The sequence below is a fragment of the Centropristis striata genome, chromosome 19, assembly GCF_030273125.1.
Source record: "Centropristis striata isolate RG_2023a ecotype Rhode Island chromosome 19, C.striata_1.0, whole genome shotgun sequence".
In the NCBI taxonomy this organism is placed as follows: Eukaryota; Metazoa; Chordata; class Actinopteri; order Perciformes; family Serranidae; genus Centropristis; species Centropristis striata.
This window is the reverse complement of record NC_081535.1, coordinates 21,645,969-21,672,084: the sequence shown is the minus strand read 5'-3', so window position 1 is coordinate 21,672,084 and position 26,116 is coordinate 21,645,969. Positions and strand designations below refer to the sequence as shown.

The following is a 26,116-nucleotide window of genomic DNA, read 5'->3' as shown; positions in this document are numbered from 1 at the left end:
TTTACATAACAGTTAGTACATGAGGATGCATGATAGAGAACATTGTGACAAAATCTGATTTCTGATCATTACACAAACCTGATTCCAAAGAAGTTGGGACGCTGTATAAAACATGAACAAAAATTGAATGTATCACATTCAGTATACAAAAACAAAAGTTTATCAGTTTGAACATAGAATATGTTGCCTTGTATAGTTCTAAATTGAATATAACCCTTTATCATATAGTAATATAGTTATTCTATGAATGTTTTAGTGTTTATTGCACATGTAATGGAATAAAAAGTAAAAATTTTCCCCCTGCGATGTAGTGGAGTAAAAATATTTATTAGACTGTTCCCAAACAACAAAAACATGATATTATTTGGACCTTGAACTTGAAACAGTCCTACTTTCCCATTAGAGCCTTGAAGGACCCACACATCCATCTTCCTCTCTCTCTCTACCTCTTTGTCCATGTTTCTCCCTTTCTTGGCACACAGGTACACTTGTTGTCTCTGCAGCAATGTGCAATCCCACAGGAATGCTGCGTGTCTCATAGAGAAGGAGGGATTTGGACACAGCGATGACTGAATGACCAATTACAGGACACAAGACTTTCTAGCCCATTTACCTGCTTGTATGCATACTGACAGATGGTGGAGAGGCTCACTGAAAGTCCTGGCATTCACTCCTGCCCCTCCCTGACTTTCGAGGTGTTCTCAGAGATTTCGTCAGCTTGGTAGATAAGGGAGAATAATTTAGGTATAGATGTCAAATGCCTCCAGTGTGAAATTGAAGACAGGGTGACAAACCACTCTCTCCTCCTTGTCTTTTTAGTTCTCCCAGAAAACGGTTGAATAAAAGAGATATTTTATCAAAATAAAAAGCAGCTTTAATTTGTTATTTAATCTGGAGGAAATAGTTTCGCCATCCTGATTGGCTGGATGAGACGTCTGGGTTTTTTTTCTTGACTGCCCCAGACCTTTTCACTCTGATGACGGTGCTGCCAGTGTAAACTCCCAGGACGTCTGGCACCACTGCCTTTCCATTCCCACCACGTCCACACACACACACACACACACACACACACACACACACACACACACACACACACACACACACACACACACACACACATACACGCACTAAATGAGGAATGAAGTATCTCTCATCTGGTGGCCTGAAGTAGCAGTTTGAGAGACACATTCCAGAGAAACCCGAGCTTTTCTGAACGACCCCTCCGCCCCCACCCCATCCCACTTTGCAATGAGGTCCTGAGGAGAGACTAAGGAGGGTCACAGACACAAGAGGCTCATTTTATGCTCATTTTATCGTTTTCCTCTTCTCATCTTCAGTTTTCTATTTTTGTTAACCTCCTCTTCTCGGATGAGGTTCTCTCAGGGCATTGGAGTCCTTGTCGTGATGGCAGGGATGACAGGACACACTTGCATAAACATGACTCAACATATGAGAAACCTAAATGCTACTTCAAACCCAGACAGTTTCATCTGCATTTCTGCTTTCTAAGAAGAGCTTTTTCAATTTGATAAATGAGTCATTCTTATATCTTTCCTCCCCCGACTCCCATGGTGTCCCTTTCGCCCCACAGTCGACCCTCGACCTCCCCACAAACAGCTTGTCCTGAGCCAGCGCTGAGTCATTGTCTCTGCGACAGACATGTCTCATGCAACAGGATGTGGTGACGAATTTTCCTTCATCTGGTCTCTTTTCTCTGATATTTCCCACCATCCTTTTATTGCACTTTTATATCATAATATTCTGCCCGCTCAAGTCTTTCTATCTGTCTCTATCTGTCACCAAACTCCTCCATACGATGGTTTTTGAAGGGCTGTCTGTCTCTTCTCCGTTTTTCTTGCACTCTCCCTCTCTTGATGTCTGCCTTACACCATCCAGACGAAGCATCTGTCAATTAAAGCAATCTTTCTCATACTGTATGATGCCAAGCTGAATTCCTGAAGGAGCACACTGCCAAGGCATGTGCTCTCCGCATGATGTGATGCCTGGCATTAATGGAGGAATCATAGAAAAAGGCAGGAAGTTAACTGATTGGTTGGAGGACAAGGATAAAAGAAAGAATAAAGTGAATGGACGATGGTGCCAAAATTTGGTCCTCTTTTCTTTCTCCTTTCCTTTTCCACTATCTTTTCCTAACCTCAGGTTTCCACACCACATTCCCCCCGAGACGTCTTATTCTTCATGGCTTCTGATTGGCTAGTCCCTCCAGTTTTAACATTTTCCAGCCTGTGTCCTGTTATTCTGAAAATGGGGGCAGAGTAAGGGGGTTTCATGGCTGCATGAGGTGCTACAAAACCACTGCAGCCCCAAACCCTGCCTCTCTCTTTTCCGGCTGTCTGGAAATCTTTGCTGCACATACTGAACAGCAAAGATCTGCTACTGGAATCCAAGTGGCTTCTTCGCTTTTGTTAAATATAATGCAGATAGCTGGTTTCTCTTAGTGGTTTCAATATGGTCAGATTGCCTCTGGTTTTCTTTTTTTTTTCCAAACTAAAAGATCAGAAGGCTCCGTTTGCCTCAAGTGCAGTCTGACCTCGACATTAGCAAGCAACTGTCTCCTCGGATGGTTGGAAAGGCCGCCCTCTTTCTGGGGTCCTGAGAACACCCCAGTAAAAGAATCTGTCTGGCAGATGTGTCCCACATTGAAGCAAAATGGAGGAAATAGTTGAGGCTGAGCAGTGGAACAATGCACATGGAGGCGAACTGCCTTTCTTCTCTGTTTCTGCACCTTTTATGTGTTCAAATACCAAACTATTATTGGTATTTCCATTTCCATACTTATGTGTCTTTAACACTTTCTCCTGTAAATTTTTTTTCCTCCTATTTCCTCCTCCCCGACCCTATGCTGGAGCGCCTCCGTGTCTGTTAGATCGATCAGCTGGGAAAGAAGAGAGAGGCGGAGAGGAGGGGTTTGAAGGATGGTTCGCCAAAGTCTCCCAGGATCACATGCTTTTGTCATTATGCTTCTCATCCTGTGCTGTGCTGGAAATGCTCCACTTTGCACTTCTGCTTTTGTTTTTTTCCTCTGACCGGCCTCTGGTCAGCCAGCCATCCCTTTGCAGATTAATCCTATCCTGTTACATTTTGGGCACGCCACTAATAGCTGGTGTTTCCTTTCGGAGCTCAAAGCCCATCTTCCCAATTCTTCCAATCTAAATCATCTGCTTTTGTAACATTTTGTAAAAATAATAATTCTCACACTCCCTCTTGACATCAAAAAGGACCGACTGTCTCCTAAAATAATAATGTTACAACATCCTGAACACAAACACTTCATTCTTTTTATGGTGATTAATGGTTTCTGCTACTTATAACTTTCCAAAACTTTTCTGTCTGTCCAACCCACCATCCGTCCCGCCAGGTGATGTGTTCCCGGAGGACTTTTCCATCTTGGCCACAGTGAAGCCTAAGAGGGGCAGCCAGTCCTTCCTGTTGTCTGTGTACAATGAACAGGGCATCCAGCAGCTCGGACTAGAAGTGGGCCGCTCCCCAGTGTTCCTGTACGAGGACCACACAGGCAAACCCAGCCCCGAGGACTACCCCCTCTTCAGAGGAGTCAACCTAGCTGACGGAAAGTAGGTGCACTTGCTGCCGGCTAGACTCTGCATTTTGTTTATGCATCATTCCCTCTAATCAAAGTCCAGGTGGATGTGTTAGGCTTTGATGATGGTTTAGTTTATTAGGCAGCACCTGGGCCAGGTGTCTCTTTTGCAGCAAATTAGTGACATGCAACCTTGTCAGTGATAATTTGTAATATTTTACATTTGATCCCATACACTTCACCATCTGAAGCCCCAACCCTGCCAGCAGGTTTGATGGTTATATTTATCTTTTAAAAACTTGCCAAAATGACACCATCTATCATACAGACAGATAATGTAAGAGCAAGCATTACTGTTGGATTATCAGCTTTCCAGTGGAACTTGATGATGAATGATTCCATCGGTAAAAGTAACCATATCTAAGCTTTAAATAATTACATTTAATCAAAATCATTTTTATTTAAAAATGAACATATATACTTTTTGCACTAGTGAGATCCTGTAAAAAACATTTAATTCTGTGCTTTTCAGTGCAACAGGAAAGCCATGATTTACTTTTTTGTCACATGGCAAAAAAATCCTGAAAATCAGGCTGAACTGCAGGCTGTTTACACAGAACAGAGAGAAGAGGACAAGACAGTGGGAAAGTAGAGATGGGAAAAATGGAAATAGTTCAATAATTTAGGATGTGGAGTAAAACTTGTCAGTATCGGACAATATTCATTTTTATTATTATTAATGTTAAAAACTTCCTCCACAGAAAACATATTTTTTACTTCTGGTCATGTAAAAACAGCCAAAAACTGCTCAGGGTTTGGAAGGTTAATATAGATTGCAGTGTCTTTAAATTTTGATTTTCTGCTTACAAGCACAGTGTCGAATTGTGTTTGTATCGCCAAAAAGAACCCCCCATAAAACAGAATGGGACTTTGAATTTGAATGAGAAACCAAACACAAAAGTGGCTTTTAATAGTGCCTTAGTAGGGTGTAAGTGGGCTAACATGTAACCTAGTAAGTGTGTGAAGTAACTTCACCTTTCCTTTCAGGTGGCATCGAGTGGCCATCAGTGTGCACAAGCAGACCATCACCCTCATTCTGGACTGTAAAAAGAAGAGCACCCAGAAGCTGCTCCGAAGCGCCAGCCCCATCATCGATACCAAGGGAATTGTAGTTTTTGGAACTAGAATACTTGATGAAGAAGTCTTTGAGGTAAACATTATATTTCAAATCTTAATATACATGTCTGGTATTAGCCTACAATTTATTCTATTAATGCACCATTTAAGACTATTTGTATGTTGAGTCTGTGTCATTTTTACCAGATGCACACTAGTTTCCCACTTTACTTTGTCCACTTGATGCGTGTGTGTGAATTGATTGTGAACCGAATATATTCATTGATAAGCTTAACAACTAATGCAATTTTGCATTTCTTGCTATATGCTATTTTCAAGTTGTGGCCAACTGGATTTTGATTTAAAGTCTGTAGGCAACTTAGCTAAAGGCAAATAAGATTCTCCATTCTAACTTGAGTACGGACACATGTGGCTGTGGTGCAAATGATTGTCACTCCCAATCACCATTTTGCATCTCATGCCGCACAGAACGGCGACTGAGGCAGCGGCCACATCCTCTATAGATGTGTGGATTTAGCTCGTGGAACCCCCAGCGTCTGATCCACCAACCCGTACACATGCATACGATCGCAAATCAAATTTAATTTAAGGTGTCACATATTCCACATCTTCCACACAAAAACAGAATGTCCCCTTTCTATCTCCCACTGTGCTGCATTTATTTGCCGTTCAGCTCTGCATCTGTTGTTGCTGTTTTTGAAGTTTCGCCTCACTGTGGCTACTAAGCAGTAAAAAGCTACAAGTCGAACTGTTATATTTCTGTTTGTGGTTTCACGTCTGAATTCTTTCGCTGAATTGGCTGCAACATTTCTGTTTACAGAGGTTTCCAACAAGCGGTGACAGGATTTCGTTATTAGAACGAGAGCTTTGCTTCTTCCTTTCTCCTCTTCTTATGTGGATAAATGCTTTGTGGCAGGAGATGAAAGATGAATGGTAATCTGACTGGTGACAGGAAGCCTTTTGGGGGCTTTATAATACCCAGAGATACCTGATGTACTTTTTCTGCTTTAGTGTGAAGAAGTTTTGCCTTAAACACTCTTTTGTGTGGATGTTTGTGGCTCTTAAACATGACCCCTGTGAGGGACACACACACACACACACACACACACACACACACACAAACACACACACACACACAGAGGCACAAGGAATAGTGTTGTCTTTGTCCCGTCAGAGTTGTGCTTGTTTAAAGGGGGATTAGTCTGTGAGGCTGAGGCCCTCAATAATAATTAGTAACAGAGGCTGACTGATGTGACTGATGCTGAGCCAGCTGACCTTTAACCTCACTGCTGCTCAGCGAGAACAGACAAAAAAGAATGAAATATGACATCACTCCCCCCCACAATCCCTGAAGTTGATCCGCCAAGCCATAGGGGAGATAAATATATGATGGGATATAAAACTCAAACTTCTTGCCCTAGTCTAAACCATTAGTCATAGCCTCGCAACCACAGCCAGACTTCAAGAACGACATATAGTCTCTACTGTGTATATATATGCATTTATTTCCATAATAATGTTAGATGAGTGAAGCAGGAAACACTGTTTTATATTACAAGGATTATGTTCACATTCTAGTGAAATTGTTGACTTAATGGGGCTTAAATACAGATGTTTTTGGTGTATGTTTTTGGATGTGTGTCATAGCTGTTATTTAGCCTAATGGCCACGAGTAAATTCCTACAGTTGGCAACAGGATTACAGCATTTATCCGCTACATTTATAATTCTGCTCTAATTTTATTACTGCCCGTAGCATACATGAGATTGAGGTGATACAGGAACAGTTTTAAATCACACCGAGCTATCACAGCGGCGCTAACAGTCCAATGGTTATCGTGGGAACAGACAGATATTTTGTGTGAGATGTTTGAAGCCCTCCTGCTGTGCGTCTGCCAGTTGGGAGACAGGACAGGCTCCAGTGCGTGCAGAAAATGGAAAATATGCCACATAGTTTCCAAATTATGCTCAGGCTGCGCTCCTTTCCTCCTCTTACTCCCTTCTCCCCTCTCCCCTCTGTAGTTTAGTCTGATCCTGTGTTGACTTTTGCCAGAGTCAGTTACCACCAAGAGGTGTTGAGCAAGAAAAAACACGAAAGAACGTATGTGATTTCACCGGGAGGCCAATTAATTCAGCTGACTTAAGGGTCTACCATTTCCACTCAGTCTCTTTTTTTTTTTTAGAAAAACAGGAAATAATAAGAGCTGTCAATTTGAGAGAGCTGTTTTTGACAGCAGTGATTTGATTTCTCAGAAGTTTTTGAGTCAAGAGTTTCCTTTTTTTATTTGTCTTTGTTTCGTCTTTTTATCTATCTTTTAGTCTGGTTCTTATTTTTTATTTTATTTTTATTATTATTATTATTACTATTATTACTTATAAATAATTTATTTTATTGTATATATGTATACATGTGTGTATGTATATATATTTCTCTCTATATATAAAACACTATACATATATATATATATATATAGATAGATAGATAGATAGATAGATAGATAGATAGATAGATAGATAGATAGATAGATAGATAGATAGATAGATAGATAGATAGATAGATAGATAGATAGATAGATGGATAGATAGATATAATGTATCTATTTATTTAGTTTTTTTTAATTTAGATTTTTTGGTCCAACCCTAGCCCTATCCCTCTGAGAGGTGGGTGGTTTTTGAGATCGAATCTATTGCGTGCATGGATATCCAATTGTAAAGTTTTGTTGTTTTTACAGACTACTTTTGTCTTATTATCAGCCTGTCAGTCACTTGTTAACCCACATTGACCTTCCATGCATCATAACTTTTAAGATTTCCTGTAAAAAAAAAAAAAAAGATAAAAGAAATATTCCGTGTTGAGAAAGATTTAAAAAAACAAACTCATATTTACATAAGGTCTTGAGGAGGTGCAGATAATCTGAATCATCACACCTTTAAATTACAATGAATGATGTTTTTATTTTCCCTCTGAGGCGCCTGAGCCTTTTCTTTACATACATCAGTCAAGAGGCAAGTAGTACTTACTGTATGCTGAGGTGGTTTGTGGTTTGGTTTCTGACATGGTAACTGTGGTCACAGAGAAAGCGTCTATCCTCTATAAGTACCAAAATGTTAGTCTTTTTCTTAGAAGCTTACATAAGAATACTGTAGCGTGTGCCAGTAAAGACTATGAAGGTAATTAAGGTGATGATTATACAAGAAGACAGGTATTTTACCTGGTAATCAATGCTCATCTGTTGAGAATGAAATAGTATTTAGTCCTTGTAATGACTGTAATGAACTTTAATGTGTAAAATCACTCATTAAGAACCAGAATCTTTAGTAAAGTCCTGCAAATGACTTTTGAGGATGTTGTTTTTCCTTCCTCACTGCAGTTTTATGGATGTTGAAAGCATGTGAGTATTTTTATTCAAAATTTAAGGCCTGCATGACATAGTCCATCTGCAGAACGTGTCCTTAGATTTCCGTGTTCACTGTTGTTTCCCTGTGAGTGTGCCAAGAAAAACTGGAGATAATTTAGTGCCCATCCCTGGGTTCTAAGTAGCACTCAGTGAAATAAATGGCCGTGCTTAGTTTGAGAGAACACAAACGGGACAGATGGACCTCTTGGCCTCACTCAGAGGGGACCGCAGGGGACCACGAGTGAATCGAAGTAGCCGAGGTGGAGCTGTGCAAACACAGCAGTTCTTGCCCGGCCTCCATTGTTGCAGTCGCAGCAGAGCGAAATCATCAGTGTGAATGTGGGCGACTATATACTGTGGCTTTTTGTGACAATTTGGCGTATTAGAGAGTTGGAGCAGAGTAGATCAGAAGAACAAGATGTTCAGGGTTGAAGAGTGTGGAGGAGAGGGGAAGCTGGAGCAATAGGTCCAGGTAGTGGAGCCAAAACTTTTGGTTCATTCTCTGGAAAGAATGAGGAGCTCTCTCCCCACTGATGTCAGTCTTGGAACAGCAGCCATACCACATGACATCATCCAGAGGTTTCCTTGGTATCCGCTGATAGGCTGTCCCAGGCTGATGGTCTGAACAAGGGGGAGGTAGGGGGGGTGTATGTGTGTGGGTGGTGGGTGATATGTGGAGGGAGGATAGGTAGGGAAGTGTGATGTGCTTCAAAAGAAGAGGATTGGGGTTTAGATTGGAATAGAGGATTAGAGATGGAATGAATGGGGGAGTTATGATAAGAGTAAGGAGAGAAATGCAAGTGTTGGGAGGCCTTTAATAGGGCTGGGATAAAGCTCGTTGTGTGGCTCCCATGGTGCAACCAGAGCCAGGAAAAAGTAGTAAAACATGTGCTTGATGCTCGTTAAGAGCTTTAATATTGTGATGGCATGATGAGTTTTACACATCCTGTTTCCTCATCTTTACCCCAGGACTTTTCTTCTTCTTCTTCTTCTTCTTCTTCTTCTTTTCCTGTTAGAACATGTTGTTTACAGTTCACATGTTTCTGTCATCTAAGGTAAAGATGTTTTCACCTGAAGAGGCTCCCCTGATTTATCACTGTTTGAAGAGAAGTTGTTTTCCATATTTACAGTAGATTTTCCAAATTCAAAATCCAATCTAAGCCAGTTTTGGCCCAGTGTTTGAGGTTGTAGAAACATTGGTTTGTCTAATGTTGCCAGGCCTTAACTGGGCTTTAGAATTTGTTATTATTGTAGCTACACGAAGCAGCTCCAGTAAAGTTTTCTGGATCAGTAGCCCCACAGTTCAACACTTTTCAAAAATGTAGCGTGCCTCTTTGATTTTTGCTGTAAAGAACTTCTGGGTATCAGAAAGCAGTAGCCGGTCTAACGTGGGCAGTAAATGGATGAATAATGACTTCTGATTTGGACACCCATTACAGGAGAACCTGGAAATATGATGCCCTGCTTGGGTCCTCATAACTGATCTGCTGTCAGAAATATTATGGGGCACTGAAGCCCTGGTTCCACAAAGCACTAAAAGGTAACCTGGCAAAGTAAATCTGATCTCAAGTGGACAGTTCTGAAATGAGATTCTTTCTGAATCTGAGGCTGGGCCACAAATTAGTCCTTGACAGCACTGATGGACTCTTAGAACAAAAGCTTGGAAGTTTGTACCCAAGAATTCACCTCAGTCATCTTACACTCAGTTGCCAGTTTATTAGGTATATTAGGGCTTGGCAATGTCTCCAAAATTGGGCTAATCCTACGTAATACTTGTAGAATTCTAACTGATTGAACTCATGATGTTGGGTTCAGTAATCAATGCCTATCAGCCATCAATGGACCAACCCTACAGTCAGTACAGAATCAACAGTTTCAACAAAAACTGAACTGAAACATTCTAACTTTCATGAATATAGTATTAATCACAGGAATGTTATATCAGAATGCATTTGTTTTAGCTAGGCATGTAATAAACTGGCCAAATGAATGTATCTCGCTGCAGAGTTGGGTGCCAATTTGTATGTTTTTTTATGTCAAACTTCAGATTCTCACGGATAAAATCAAGTAATTGGAGAAGCTGGGAACTGCAATCCGTCCCAGCTGGATTCGGACATATATTGATACGGATGTTGTGACCGATATGATAGTGGATTTAATGGATACAGATTCAAGTCAAGCATTTACCACAGTTTTTTTCACTGTGATAATGTTGCCATATTGTCACTTCTGAATGATCCGTTGTCTTTATTTAAGCACCAATGCTGAGGATTTAGGGGGATCAATTGGAGGAAATGGAATATGATATTCATAGCTGTGTTTTCAATAGCGTACAATCTTCTGAAACTAAGAATTGTTGTTGTCTTTAGCTTTAAATTAGCCTGGTTCTTTAAAAGTTTTTACAAAGCATACGCTAGTAAATCCCTATACATGTACATTGTTGTAGTCACATATGTCTGCATTATCTTGTCCAAAGTATATGTCATGCTTCACTGTCAAAACACACTGTCTCTATACATTTCAGGCTTAGGAATTGGACGTAGACTTCAGTAGCCCCGGGGAAGATGGAGTTTCCAGCATGGATAATTAAGAGAATTTCCCTAACTCATGTCAGATGTTTGTCTTTCGCCCCCTTATTCCCTCTGTTATTCCTTTACTGTGTCAGCAAGCCCTGAAGTGTGCCCTCAGCACTTTTTTTATGTAGATTTCAGCAAGTGGCCAAGCCAAACACTCGGATTCTTCGTCTGTCAGATGAGGCGAGCCCGCTCTGGTTTCCACCACCCCAAATGAACGGGAAATGTGAATATGGCTGCCCGTGGTCCTCCGAGACATGGAATTAAAATCTTATACAGAAGGGAGTGTGATGGGGGCTGGGAAGCTGAGGATTAAAATGATGGAGAGGCCTAGATGGGATCCAAAAGAACAGGACACAGAGGAGAGGGAATGGTTAAGGTGCTGTGCGGTGGATAAGTGGGGTGGCAGACGGGCCTGTTGCTCTTGGCAGCTGCTCTGAGAGTTAGGATTGAGCTACAGTCTGGAGGGGAAAGTGTATGTGGGTGAAAAAGTACTTGGTGTCTGGTAAATTTGTTGTAGTGGAATTTCTCTGTCGGCATTGGTGTTTTAAACATTTATGTACAGATAAATAGACAATCTGCATCTAGTTTCTTTATGCATCCATGTGCATTTTTGTGTGTGCGTCCGTGCTGATTTATGGCCTCTGTGCAGCGGGCTGACCTGCAATGTGTTGTTTGGTTTTTGTGGTCAGGTTGGAGTATGCCCAGGCGCTGGGACAGCGAGTGTGCGGGTGTGGGCTGGCAGTGGGACCAAGGCCTGGCTCAGAGCTCAGGGCTGACTGTGTAAATATGTTGTGAAAGTAGCTCGTCTTAAAACGCAGCCAGAGCTGGGACCTCCCAGAGTCTTATCCTGCTCTGTGGGGCCCTCCTACCCATTTTTTCCTCTGCTGACATATAATCCAGAAAAATGATGAGAAACTAGACCTGAGCTGTTCTTTTACTTTGAGCTGTTGTGTGAGGCGTAGAAGGTAAACAGAGCCATTATCGGGTGTCCCTGGGGATCTGAAGAAATAATGAGCATTGGTTTGTGCTGTTTATTTCATGCCATGCTGCTCCAAGCCAAGAAAGTGCAAAACGATCAGCAGGGGGTCGCCTGACATCACCTCAAGACCTTACTCTAATGAAAATAAGCCTGTTGGGCTCCCTGCACCTCATGCATAAAGTATGTGTCTGTATAAGAAAGAGAAGATACATGCATACAGTTAATTTTGCAATGTTTTTAGCATTAGCTGTCTATTGTGTCGTGGTGATTTTTAAACCGCACCAATTTTGCTTTCCATCGCATGCATCATATCTTCAAATTTCAGATGAGGGAACACAATGAACTCTGTCCACCCTGCATGATTGTGGGTCAGGTTCTGATGGAGACAAATGTTTGGCTTTATGCTCACTGGAGCACTCTCCTGCCCCCACCTGGACACAACTAGAACATCCAGCAGGGATTTAATGTGTGTGGGCCAGTCAGGGTGAGGCTCTAGACCGAAAGCCAAAACGTTGATGTGACATTTGAGCAAATAAAATACAGAAAGAATAGATGAATCAGAATGTTTTAAGGGTTATTAATCAGCCTTCGTTCCGCTTCTATAATCCAATCTTGCAGCTCTGTCATCACTTGTGGATTCATGTGCCTGTTTGGATGCAAGTGTCTTCAACAGTTTCTTCAACCCAAAGTATGTAAAGTGAGCCCGGCCGCCGCTCGCAGCCACAGGCAATGGCTTTTCCACCAAAGCATTGGCCAGAAGAAGAGTCATATTTCAGCTGAGTCCAGGGAGATGCTGACAGCAGCAACCCTGTTATTGTCTGAAATGTCTGCCTTAAGCACCACTCTGATGTGCCACATGATGCTCCAGAGTGAAAAATGTCGCTGTCCCCTCTCAAATATGAAAGTTGATTGCATGTCTTTTATGGTTCCCTCAGGGATTTGGGTGTGATTGTATAATTCCAGGGTTTTTTTCCCTTTGGTGTGCTCTGTTTGGGTGTGGGATTGTCGGTTCTTGTGTGTTTGAGTTTGCATGCGTTGCTGTAAATTAATCATTTTACATATATCCCAGTCTGTTTTTGTGTCACGTATCAGCTTCTGTTGATGTGACTTGAAGAGAAGAATGAGCTATAATTTCCTGTTCTTTTTAAATGTTGGGTTAAACCAATAAGTGTTATCAAATGCTGAATCCCTGACTCTGCACAAACAGCAGTTGCAGTGCGGTTTCCTGTCATCAAAGTTTAGACAAATTGCCCCTATATAAAGTAATGGAGTAAATATCTCTTGCTTTAATGGGCTGCTGGACTGAGTTGACCATTCAGCGGCAGAATACTCAATGAAAAATGTTGCATTAGCATACAGCTGGAGTACAGTATAGGAATATTTACTGCTTCCCTACATCTGTAAAACAGCAGCTTATATAACATTTGGCTCCGAAATCTGTCGAGCGACGTTTGTTGAAAGGAGCAGCTCTGGCTAGAAGAAAGGAAATCAGAACCAGCTTTAGTGGTTGTCACGGTGGATCAAGATTTTGACAATAGTTTTACTGTGAAGGTGTGCAGCTTCAATGGAACGCATGTACCGTATGCCTTTTATATCAACAGGAATAACTTATATGCAAAGATGAAGGGGGAAAAGAAAATATGCTTTTGCATACTAATGCACTTTAGTTTTCCATCATTGTTTATATCTGATCAAAAACAGAAAAAGATAGAAGTGTGCGCTTCCAAATAATTATATATATTTCATTTTTAGCCACAATTTTATGCAAATAAAGGGGCCCTCCATGTCAATTTACTAGTCATGGAGAAATAACCTGTGAAAAGATTTGTGTTATGCAATGCTGCGAAAATAACCCCTGTTGATGTCATTGTGATGTCATCAGGGTCATCCCAGATTGGGCTTGGAGTTTAGAAATTTACAGTATAAAGGTTGATTAATGTCAACATTAAACCGGCAGAGAGGGCCTGTTGCACTGTGGGAAATGTAGGAACCAGTGTTTTTGGATTTGCACCCATTCAAAGAGCTAGAAATAATTGATTTTGACCATCCTCTTTTCTTTCCCCATACTCTAGAATTAAGCTAAGTGCATTTTTACGTTTCTAAATCGCTCTTTTAAATGAAAAATGTTTGTTGCTTCTTTGCCCATACATCTGCCTTTGGTTTTGTGCCTGGCTCCTCTTTTTACAGTCCAGAACTTTTAACACGGAATAAAACTTCAGACGGCTGGAACCATTTGTGCTGAATGGCACAGCTTAGCTCAGGTCCATATTCCCTATCCAGCTTCTTCTCATCCTTTTTTCCCTCTCTCATGCCTTTGGCTGTAGAGTTAGCACAATCAAAAGCAGCCATCATCTTTTCCAGCCTCAGTAAGATCCTGATACCAGCACACTTTTCTCTCTAGGCATGCACACGCCTCTTTTCTTTCTCTGTGTACACGTCACACATCATTAAACACATTCTGCCACGGTGCTCTCAGGGCTGCGAGGATGTTCTCGTTAATGCCTAGGTATATGATTAATTATCTCGTCTTGGTACAATTAGGATCACAACACTTGTGGTCAGGATCTAGCCTGACATTCCTTTGGCTGCTCGGGGAGATGGAGAAGAAGAGAAAGCAGAAGAATGGCATATGAATAGGAAAGCAGTTGCATTGCTGCAGACAGCAGGGCTGTTTTGTTGTACGAAAGGGCTTATTCCTTATTGAATGTGACCTCATTTCAAACACTGAATTCCCATCATCCCCTCTCAGTGCAGCTGTTACACACAGTCTTGCCAGGATAAGAGAGAGACAGACTGATAGCAAGTAAAGGCTCCTTACAGATCCCGACTTTAGGCGCTTTAGAGGTGGCCATTTGAAAGTTTCCTGGGAGTTCATAGCTGGGGGAGTTGTGTAATGGCTCCTCCGGCTCTGTGTCTTGGAGGAAGTTTTGGGATTTGTTTTTCCTGCATCCACCATAAACCCCACTGATAGCATAAGCCAAGGACGGAGCAGGAAACAGCATCTCATGGAGTGTTGCAAAAGTTATTAAAGGATCTGAGATGGGGAGTTCTGTGTGGTACGTCCCAGTGTAGCAGTGGGGCTGGTGCTCCTCACTCAGCTGTCACTGGTTAGACCACAAATGCAATTCATTCATGTTTGTCAGAAAAAGACAACTATCCGTGGAGAGTTTCAGCTGGGAAGAGATGTTGAAGGGTTTCAGATTTTCTGCAATTGGACATAATTAAAAACACTTCATCCTCTGTGGGGGCCCGTTCCCATACTTGCGTTGTTTCGTTATTCTCATACCCCCCAAAAGTATGTGTTTCAGTTGAGTTGTATTTGATTGATGTGGCATGACATCACTGTATTTGGACGTCTGATCAGAAAATGTTTGGATAGATACAATACAGAGTTTTGGGGCCATATGCATTCTGTTCAGAAACATGTGGCAAAAACACACACCCAGCTCCCTATGTAGCCTGGGGATCCTTCTGAGCCTCTTTTTCCCTCTTGCTCTTTTCCTATCAATCTCTGTTTCCTCCTCTTTTTTTTTTTTAAATCTCTCACTTCTGCTACCGTTCCACTCCCCTGCACCTCGAGTCAGTATATGTACACACTCCTTAAAGTGAAATGGCTCAGGTCAGTGTGCTGTACATGCAGGTCTGCTCATGTTCTCCATGTTGCACATGCTAACTTAAATCCATTCATCTTGCACAATCGACTCAAAGGCGAAATCACTCATGTCCTCGGATATAGGGCAGTGCTTCAGTACGCTGTTCAAAATCTATCATCTTGTTAAAGACTCACTTTGTGTGTGTGTGTGTGTTTGTTTGTGTCATCGTCCGCAGCTACATGAAGTCACTTGTTCCATGTTCTCTTGTAGCTCCGCACTGTTTGCTGTGAGCGTTCCGTCTCACACTCCGGTGCTCAGCTCTGATGCAAAACGACACTCTTGGACCCCGGACAAAGTTCTTCATCATTTAGTCAGCCTCAGATTCTTCTGGCTTGACCTAGTTTCACGACTGCCTGTTCTCCATGTGATAATGCTGCTCGCAGATGTTCTCCCCTCATCTTTGTTTGTTTATATGCTTTCATTTTTTCCCCCCCTAGGGGTCACAGAGTGTGAGACCGCCGTCTCTGTCGCTGCCGATTGTTTGCTTGTTTATTTACATGCATGACTTGCAGCTATGTCCATTGAGTCTCATGACTTCCTGTTTCTTGTGGTTTCCAGGGAGACATCCAGCAGCTAATGATTGTAGCAGACCATCGTGCTGCCTATGACTACTGTGAGCACTACAGCCCCGATTGTGAAGTGGCAGTGCCCGACCAGCCTCAGAACCAGGACCCCAACACAGATGAATATGTGAGTAATGAGACCTTTATTTCAGTTTTTCATCATTTTATTATGTTCCTTTTAACACTGATCAGAAGTTCATTATACTGCCTATAACCAGAGGTAATTTTGGTGTAGAGAACCACCAAGTGTTCTCATGGCTGACCTTACTGAAGGAAGTTCATTTCCTTAATCTATAATTGTCTGTAATACTGAAATCAGATCTCAGCTGGATCCTGTGCTGAAAAGAGCCTCTTGGCTTATATAAGAGAACTGCTCTCTGCCAGAGGAAAGTGCTGACTGGGAAGAACAGGGTTATCAGGCTATGCAGTTAGTTAATAATGTTCAGGAATGATGTGGTGCCTGCCTAAGCCTGCATCCCTGCACCACTGCACTGAATACCAATACACTGCGTGCTGATTAAAGGTGTGTCAGAGAAGTGTTAAAAGATGGACAGGAAGCTGTTCCTCTTGACCTGTTCCTTGCCCCGGGGGCCTGTCAGTATGCCTGCGAGATAGACAAAAACTTGACCTGTTTTTTGTCTCTAAAGATGTGTGACAGATTCATTAAGCAAGCACTGGAAAAAGTAATTTGTCATTCAGTCGTAACAAGTTGCAACAGGGAGATGCAGCGTGAGGTTTTTCGAGAGCAGAAGACATTCATTCCTGTGTGCGTCTGATCGATGGCCAGTCTGTCACACATACATCAGCCAAGACCCGGCAGCAACAGAGCACTGGATCATGTTTAAAAAATCACGTTTTTAATAATTGATGGCTATTTTTTTCACTCTCAATCACACTCCCTCTCACTGTTTGTGTCATGTTTCTCTCCCTTAGAACACAGATGACAGCTACTATTACGAATACCCTTACTATGAGGATGCGGACGGCAAGGCTTTTGAGTCAACAGATGACGCTGACGCAACCGAGAAAGAAGTGAAGGTAGTCTATTAATATATATTTTACCACACATCATCTTCATCACTTCATATATGTTAATGCAATAATATTTAGTGCCTGAACGTTGTGGGATTTTTGAGACTGACACTGATGCAGTTTTAGAGTGGAAAAATTCACAGATTAATTTTTGACCTAGAATAAAAATAGACCTCTTTTTGTGGATTATACACCAATTTTTCACTGTTATGACAATGCAAAGGTACTCAAAAGGCTATTTTGTTTTATTAAAGAATATTTAACATTATTGTACATTAAATATATATATATATATATAGAATGCATTACATTTTCAACCAATTCTAACAATTAAAACAGGGCAAATAAAGAATAAATACAAATAAAATAAATAGCTAAATAAACATCAGTACTGTATGTTCTGTTTTGCCATTAAATCAAAGAATGAATAAAAAAATAAATAAACAGCTAACGCCATTTCTAAATCACCCCTGGTCTGCATTATAAGTTCTGTTAAAGCAGTTTTCATATCAGAGGATTTCGGACAACCTATAAACTGATGCTGTTAGATAACAATAGGTCTGGGCAAGACCAATATCAGCCAATTATATTGGCTGTTCAATATATTGGTTCAATTTGAATCATTTTTTGTTTCTTATACACCAAAATAACCATCTTTGCTTTACAGGTTACAGGTGTAGACAGCTTGGTGACCTCAGTGAAGGAAGTTTTGGGCGGTGGTGCAAGTGTCCAAGGCGGCAAAGTCACCATCTCCACTAGTTCATCCTCTGGCTCATCCTCTGGCTCATCTACTGGCTCATCTTCTGGCTCATCTACTGGCTCATCTTCTGGCTCATCTACTGGCTCATCCGCCGGCTCATCCTCCAGCTCATCCAGCAGCTCTTCATCAAGCTCTTCAAGTACTGGCACCGGAGGAGGAGACGCCTACGGAGAGGAGACGAGTCCCTACGACAGCTACGACGGCTACGGCAACTACGAGACCTACTACGACGAGTCCACGGCATCACCCGATGGAGACATCACTCGACGTGTCACTATCACCAGCACCGGCACCGGGAGCGACCTGGAGCTGGCAGCAGGGGGAAAGATTGACTTGGGTACAGGGACTGGAATTGAAAGGCGGGTCATCACCACCGGAGGAGGAGGATCTACTATTACCATGACCAGCAATAAGACAACAGTAGGTTGACATTAACCACACCGACTGTAGGTCTAATAGGTGTATTGATAAGCAGTTAAAAATCGTTTTAAACCTCATTCTTCACTTGGATACATAAGCAAGGGCTTCTTTGGGTCCTTCTTAGTGTTATAATCCACCAATCCACATGGGGGAAGCAAAGCCAATGTGGATGTATTTAAAATGCCACCATGAAGGAATAAAGGCTTTCATAGAAATCGCCATTGTTCCAGATTTAGGAAATTAATGGAACACAATAAAGCTAAAACATCTGCGACTATTTTGATAATCATTTAAGTGATTTTCAAGTTCTGCCTCCTTAAAAATATGATGGTAAAATAACTTGAAATGTACTTGGTAGAGCACAGACTTCTACCTAGGCCCAATGCCCTGTCTTGCAATGTTAACAAAAGTGAAAAATAATGAATGTATCCGACCTGTGATGCAGATCAAAATTTAATGGGTTCTTCCTTGGTCCATAATACATCCTTTCACCAAATTTCCGGAAAATTGGGCAGGTAGTTTTTCAGTAATTCTGCTGACAAACGGACAAACTGAACCCAAAACATAACCTCCTATGGAGGTAATAATCCACAGATTTATCGAGAATGAAAACAATCCTTTGTTGCCGCCCTAGTATTTGTTTGCACAGGTATCAACCTCTAATTAAAACAAGCAATGCTGCAACTTTATTAACTATATGTGTGTATTTATAGGTTGGCACTGCCTACGATGACTACAGCGACGGATATGATTACAACGTGGATGGCCATTACACCACTGGTGGAGGTGGCGGCAGCAGTAGTACGGTTCACATTGGTGGTGGAGGCAGCAGCAGCAGCACTGTGCACATCAGTGGTGGAGGTGGCAGTGGAGGTGCCGGTGCCGGTGGCGGCAGCAGCAGCACAGTCGATCTTGGCGGTGGAGGCAGCAGCAGCACAGTTCATGTCAGTGGCGGCGGGGGCGGCAGCAGCAGCAGCAGCAGCACAGTCCACATCGGGGGCGGAGGCAGCAGCAGTTCTACCATCACCGTCGGAGGTGGAGGTGGATCTGCCAGCGCCGGCACCGGAGGAGGGGGATCCGTCGCCACTGGAACGGGCGCGGGACTCGATGGTGACTACACCGATCTGGAGGATGGATTCAAAGAGGAACACCTCAGCAACTACGATGATTTAGGAGCATATGACAACTATGATGACCTTTCGGAGTACAGTGACAAAGAGAGCCAAGTGCTGCCTGCTCAGACTGACGAGTATTATGGACAGGTAAAAAATACGTGGCAAAGACATGATCTAGAGCAGTGGTTCTCAACCAGGAGTCTGGGGACCTTGGTGGAGTTCCAGGGGGTCCCCAGAAACATAGGCTACAGTTTATTTTACTATTTAATTCACTAGAGAGCCCAATGTGAGTAAGACAATAGCATTCTGGTCATAATCACAGCTCTTTAAGCTCTTTAAGGATGAATTTAGGAGTCCTTGACACAGAAAAGGTTGAGAGCCACTGATCTAGAAGATGATGATGAAAGTATAATGGGGATGTTGAAGAGGAGGGTTGGCTGATTATGTTTCTGTGTGTGTTTTTGGCGTTTAGGTCGACGGAGCCCGTGGCGAGAAGGGACAGAAGGGAGAGCCTGCTGTTATTGAGCCTGTGAGTGTCACTATTTAAACAACATACTCGAGCAACAGATGTAGGCTGCGCGCTCTTGTGTATGCGTGGATGTTTATATTTGCGAGTACATATGTATGATCCACATCCAAACACAATCCAAACCCTCACTTCAGAGTGAGAATCCTGAGGCCAAACACACTCATCGGGACCCACCAGACCTTTCTAGTAGTGTAGTCGGGCAATGTCCTGTCCCACTGGTCAACAGGACGACAGTATAAACATTTGGAGAACAGCCATGGAGGGATTGTCAATAATCTCTAAACACAGTGTGGGTAGCGTGTAAACACAGGGGGGCGATGGAGGGGATAGAAGGAGAACAAAAGGAAGTACTTTTCCTGCTTCTCTGCCAAAAACCTAAGCTTCTTTAAATGCAAACAGGTGGAGTACATCCGACCTGATTTAGGTATTTATACAGTACACACAGGTTAGGATAACTCCCTTGGTTTGCAAAGGTATATACGACACAGAAGGACTTTTTATCTCTAATACAGCTCCAGCTGTTTCACTTCAAACAAATGTCACTGAGCTTCAGTAAGTATACATCCCTCTGAGACTGAGTGTCTTTATGTTTATATGTGAGTGCAGAAAGGGGTGCATGTTGAAGTCATCTTCCTAGATGTCTGTTTGCATGTCCAAAGACTCAACCAACCAAATTTGTGTACACATCCCCACCCAATGTGACTTTTCTTTTGTAAACATGCAAAAAGCTGAGTAACTCACTCAAACATGAGCACAGACGCACTTTTTTTCATCCCTCAGGGACCAGCCCCTTTCCCATCTCACACACACACACACACACACACACACACACACACACACACACACACAAACACAAACACAAACACACACACACACACACACACACACACACACACACACACTGTGGGCGAGACATAGGCGCAACCTGGGGAGCATCATAGATCAACTGCAGTCATTTGATGCTGAAAAGGCTCAGAAAGTACAGTTTGGGGGTTGATGAAAAACATCACATAATTCGCATAAGTTTGGATAATGTGCATGTGTGGGTTTGTGTCCTCATAACAAAACAGGAAGCCAAAATGTTACCACAAGAGCAAACAAACAAAGCAATATCTCTGCAGCCACAGCGCTGCAACAATGCATCTGCAAGTCAGATGCTTCTAAGTCGTCCACACCAAACTGAGAGGACTTGCTTTTGTTTTTAGGGATATATGATTAAATTTAATTTCCATAATGTTGTTGAACCTTCATGTACTTCAAAACACAGACACATGAAACTGACTTTGTATTAGAGCTGTGATGATGTGATTATCTCCTGATTTGATACTGTTGTGATAATTAGATGCTGATGCGATATCTATTGCTATTATTGTGCTAAGTATTGTGATTCCATATTACGATTTTTTAAAAACCTTTTTAACACTAGACCATGAAAAACTTCAGTAGTCAGTATATCACGGGCATATTTATATCAGTCAGCCTTTCTGACAGCATGATAGCAGCATGACATGTATGCAGCAGAAAATTATGTTAATGTTTTCATTTTGCGATAAATTTGAATTATTTAACATGTACGCAAAATGAAATATCTTGGGCTGAGTTTTAAAGTTACAGTAAATATACTGGTATCATATGAAACCAGAAGAGATAGAGAATCCATTGATACCATGTCATGATATCTTATTGGGAAGCGAAGCTCCAAACATGGTCATTTTCAAAAGGGGCCCTTGATCTCTGACCTTGAGATATCTGAATGAAAATGGGTTCTATAGGCACCTATGAGTCTCTTTAATTTTAATTTTAAAGAGACTTAAATAATTATGATAATAATAATAAAATATTCATTATCGAATGCTTCCTTTTTAGATGAAAAAAGGCAATTAAACATGATTACTCACAGCAACTTGTGTAATTATTAAGTTGTTTTTTTATTGGTTGATTGACAGCCCTAGTTTTTAGCCATGCTTTAAAGTGCTATCCTCAGTGATATTGTGCAATTGTCATTGTTTTTCTCTCACACATGTTACTCATAGACTACCATAAAAACAATAAAAGAAGTAAAAGAACAATAGACAATAAAAGAAGGAAAAAATCTTAAAAATCTATTAAAAAAATTCAAGATCACAATATTTAAGTGAATCAATTTTTCTTTCACCCCCACTTCTACTTTATATTTCATGCTTGATCAAATATTTCATCTGACAGTATGAACCAATTAATTATGGCTTCATTTTTATCAGTGCGTCCTTCAGCTTGTCCAGATAGGAGAACACCTCAGGGCGTCATTCACCCTCCTTTTCTTCATGGATTAATAGCAAACGGGAATGACAGGCAGGAATGTACATTAAGTTTGCAAAGACTTTGAGATGAAAAGTTGATATTCAGGTGTGTTGGGACATGCATTCATGTACACTTCCCCCCTTTAACTAAAGCTGTGTGTTAATGAACCACAATATGCTTGTGGGTGCATCTGTACCCTGTGAGATCATTGCACACAGACTTATAAATGAGGCCATGAGATAGTTGTGGCAACCCTTGTGGTAACTGATGATTTCTTTGCTTGTGTGTTTTCAGGGAATGTTGGTGGAGGGTCCGCCTGGGCCTGAAGGGCCAACAGTAAGTCTCTCCTTCTGTACTCCCTCTCTTTTCTCGTCCTCAATTTTCTGCGTAATCTCTGTTTATAAATAAAAGCTGATAACAGTTTATGTCACCCATTCTTCCACTTTGTGCATACTACGTCCAGGAAAATTCCTGTTGTAGCTCTTTGCTGTGAAAATCCCCTGGCTGCCTGATTTGTAATGCAAAGGGAGTGGCCAAAACAGTTCCCCCTGAAGAGATATGGACTTGCACAGATGTTGAAGAGCTTAATTATTTATCTAGGCCGGTTTTTTTCAGACACAGTTGCTCTTGACACCCTGCAGATGGAGTCCCACAGAGGCCAGCCATTCAAGCGCTGAGCTATAGACAAATAAAGAGCGCCTCACAAAGAATTTACAACTCAACAAGCTGTCCCATATTGCCTCATGCATTCCTTTCTCCCATGTGTGACCACTTTGCAAGTTAAAGGCGAGAACTTTTTAGTGGAACAACGATGACTGTTACTTTGTGATGCATTATGTATGTGCGATGTTTGTAAAATGAGATTTTTTTGGCTTCACGTAGGGCCTCCCCGGACCCCCAGGTTCTTCAGGTCCACCAGGCAGTGCTGGAGATTCTGGAGAGAGGGTGTGTACACATTGTACATGTCACACTGATTTTCAAAGCCTTAAATATACAGAAACTGTCCATGTGTGTGTGCTCATGCTTCTGTTATTTTCCGTCTAAGGGTCCTCCGGGTCGTCCTGGTCTTCCTGGTGCTGATGGTCTGCCAGGACCCCCTGGAACTGTCCTGATGCTGCCTGTAAGTAAATTAAAATTGTTAATAAAAAGAGTCAAAAATACGAAGCGCTGTGTGTTTTCATGTTTAGCCTGCTGAAAGCGCTAAAACGTTTTCCATGTGGCTTTATATCCTTGTTTAGCCTTGTATAAGGCCAAGTATGATGTATCTTTCTCTGTTTTATCAATAACTCTGACATGTAGTTTACACACTGTAGTGAAATGAAGGGGGTTTCCTTTGAGATCATGTTTGATGGTCCTGTCCCTTACAAATATTTTGTAATGTAAATCGGTGCTTTAGCAGCCCCTTGTGGTATGTTTAGTAAGTGAGATAGCGCCCCTCTCTAACACCTCAATCTCAGTTGTTTTGAGTCCTTTAGGTCGTATTAAAGGACTTACTCTAACTATATAGTTTTAACTTACTCAACATTCTTCATCTAGAATTTAAGCTATCCTATCCTTCCAGCAAGCAAAGCAACACCGTTGGTTCTTTCTGTAGCTTCAGCTGCGTCCAATGATTCGACAGTTACACAGCTGCGCTAACGACTTCCTGCGCCGTCTACCTTTTCTACTTTCTCTCCCTTGTACTTGGAAGATTCCTGATACTGCTGCTGTTGGATCTGATTAGTTGTACAGATGTTGTGAAGAAGTTGTGGTTTCAGGGGTTTGCAGAGCTGTCTGGGCGAGCCATGAGGCAAGCTCCGTCTGGACAGGAACTCAAGCCGTTCTGGTGTATCCACTGGCAGAAAGCACAGTTTGAAATCTGATCCTTGAGCTCCGAGTCTAATTGGAAACATGCATTGTTGTTTCACCAGTCAACTCTTAGGCTTAGTGTTTAAAACGTGGAGTCAACATCACAGGGTTAAATGGCAAATCTTTGCAAATACTTTTGCTTTAATAGTCCAGTGAATAGTGATGCTTCCTGTCTTTATTTTGTGAGGATAGTCTGCTCTACCGCGACTTTGTGTCATGTAAAAAATATTAATGTATTTTCCATCAGTGTTTTTCTCTTTCCTTGGCCTCGCTCGACTTCAATGTGATGTAGCAGAACATTTTGTTCAAGGTTGCGCTCGATCGGTAAAGAAATGCATATTGAAGAAAGAATGACAGAAAAAAGCTGAAGAGAGGAAGAATCAAAGACAGACCAAAAGGCTCACAGATTGGCAGGCAGAAAAAAAGAAATAGCTGAATTTAGTTGATTCTAACTAAGATAGCAAAAGGGAGGGCCAATATTTAATCAAACTCAGCAGAATTTATTTATACAGAAGAAGAAACTGTGGGATTAGCACAGTACTTGTGAGAAATTGGGTCTATGATGGCTGAGCTGCAGTAGATCTGACTCAGCCCTGATGTTCTGAATCAACTGTTTGTATTTTGCTTCTTGGTTACAATGTTATTGTGATGGTGAAATCCTGCACAACATTTCACTGTTGCTGAGCATCTGTAAACTAACCAAAAATCAGCCTCCTGAGGACTGTGCTATGTAACCCAGCCCGAGATGCCTGGCCCAGACAAACCTGTGTTGCACCACAAACCTGGATCTTCACCTACAGTGCAATGATGGCTTATCACCACCAGATGCCAGTAGAATTCGAGGCTTGTGGCCTGCAGACGCAGCCTTCGATGGTGCTGGTTTGACAGCAGCAGGCTGATGCCTAGTTCCACATCTGTTGCATCGTTTCAGGATAGGGACCCTGTACTAAATGCATGTCGTTGGGAATAGATTAAACTGCAATTCCTGCAATGGTCATTCCACGTTTTCACAGCTATTACTTTTGTCAGTGGTATCATCTGTACTGCAGTGAAGTCTCACCAATCTGTGATTCCCTCCATAGTTCAGATTCAGCTCTGGAGGTGACTCTGGACAGAAGGGACCTGCAGTATCAGCACAGGAGGCCCAGATGCAGGCCATCATGCAGCAGGCTAGGGTAACGGTTCACACATCAACACACTGCAATAGTCAATAATACATAGTAATATATTAATAACATCTCACCAAACTTGTTTCTGCTTAAGACATATATCTTATTTTACATACTGTTTCGTATTTTTTTTATTTTTTTTATTCCTTTTTTATTTGCATTAGTTAAATTCTCTTTTTTAGTTTTCTCTTTGTATGTATAGTGTTTTTCATACATTATTGATACTCGTTTTATTTTCATCATTACTACATTTAAAAAAAAATGTCATTGTTACATTTCTGAAAAAGTTGGGATGATGTGATGAATATATATATCTATATATATACAGTTTCCCATTTTGTATTTATCATGTCTTTTTAACAGTGTCCCAACATTTTGGGAAAATTCAAATTTACATTTACATTTAGTCATTTAGCAGACGCTTTTATCCAAAGCGACTATGAATTGAATGAATGACTATGAATTTACTTACAGCACACATACTCATGATCCATGTTACATTTAATCATACATTTGCTAAATGTACATCAGCTTGTAATCTTTCATCCTTTTAGTTTTCATGTTAGTTCTAATCCTTTCCCTCCTGTGTTCAGCTGGCTATGCGCGGCCCCACCGGTCCAATGGGTTTGACTGGCAGATCCGGCCCACTGGTTTGTATTTCAGAGCACCTCATGACAAACACACTCGAAATCAATACGAAATTGTATGTTGAGAAATTTAATCAACAGTTATTACACAGTAGCTGAGTTGAAAACTTTTATTAGTTTAGTGTCCATTAAATCTTCTGTTGTTTTTCTTGTCAGGGGCCTCCTGGTGTCCCAGGACTGAAGGGAGAGTCTGGAGAAGCAGGTCCTCAGGTATGAGATATAATAATGCAAAATCAATTTTTGAAAACAAATCAAACCCATTAAACTTAACAAACTAATTGTTAAACTATTGTAGGTTCACATAAGTTCTAAAGTTCATAAGTTATTTTTATGCTTTTCAAAGTAAAGAATAATATGCAACTGTTCTTGTTTTAATATCCCCAAGATGTAAATATAAAGATGAAATAATAGAAAATAAAGAAATGCTTCTGTGTTTATTATAAGTGTTTTTG

General features: G+C 41.4%; 1 protein-coding gene across 2 annotated transcripts in view; it reads left to right on the top strand.

Annotated features, from left to right (window-relative positions):
• Positions 1-26,116, top strand: part of col5a1 (procollagen, type V, alpha 1) — an 86,296-nt gene that overhangs the window by 22,069 nt on the left and 38,111 nt on the right. For both annotated transcript variants that reach the window (XM_059358310.1, XM_059358309.1), the window contains exons 3-15: positions 3,380-3,593; positions 4,607-4,769; positions 15,860-15,991; positions 16,798-16,902; positions 17,564-18,076; positions 18,790-19,338; positions 19,664-19,720; positions 22,295-22,336; positions 22,883-22,945; positions 23,046-23,120; positions 24,931-25,023; positions 25,611-25,667; positions 25,821-25,874. In XM_059358310.1, coding sequence (XP_059214293.1) covers positions 3,380-3,593; positions 4,607-4,769; positions 15,860-15,991; positions 16,798-16,902; positions 17,564-18,076; positions 18,790-19,338; positions 19,664-19,720; positions 22,295-22,336; positions 22,883-22,945; positions 23,046-23,120; positions 24,931-25,023; positions 25,611-25,667; positions 25,821-25,874 — 2,117 coding nt within the window. The remainder of the gene's footprint in view (positions 1-3,379; positions 3,594-4,606; positions 4,770-15,859; positions 15,992-16,797; positions 16,903-17,563; positions 18,077-18,789; positions 19,339-19,663; positions 19,721-22,294; positions 22,337-22,882; positions 22,946-23,045; positions 23,121-24,930; positions 25,024-25,610; positions 25,668-25,820; positions 25,875-26,116) is intronic.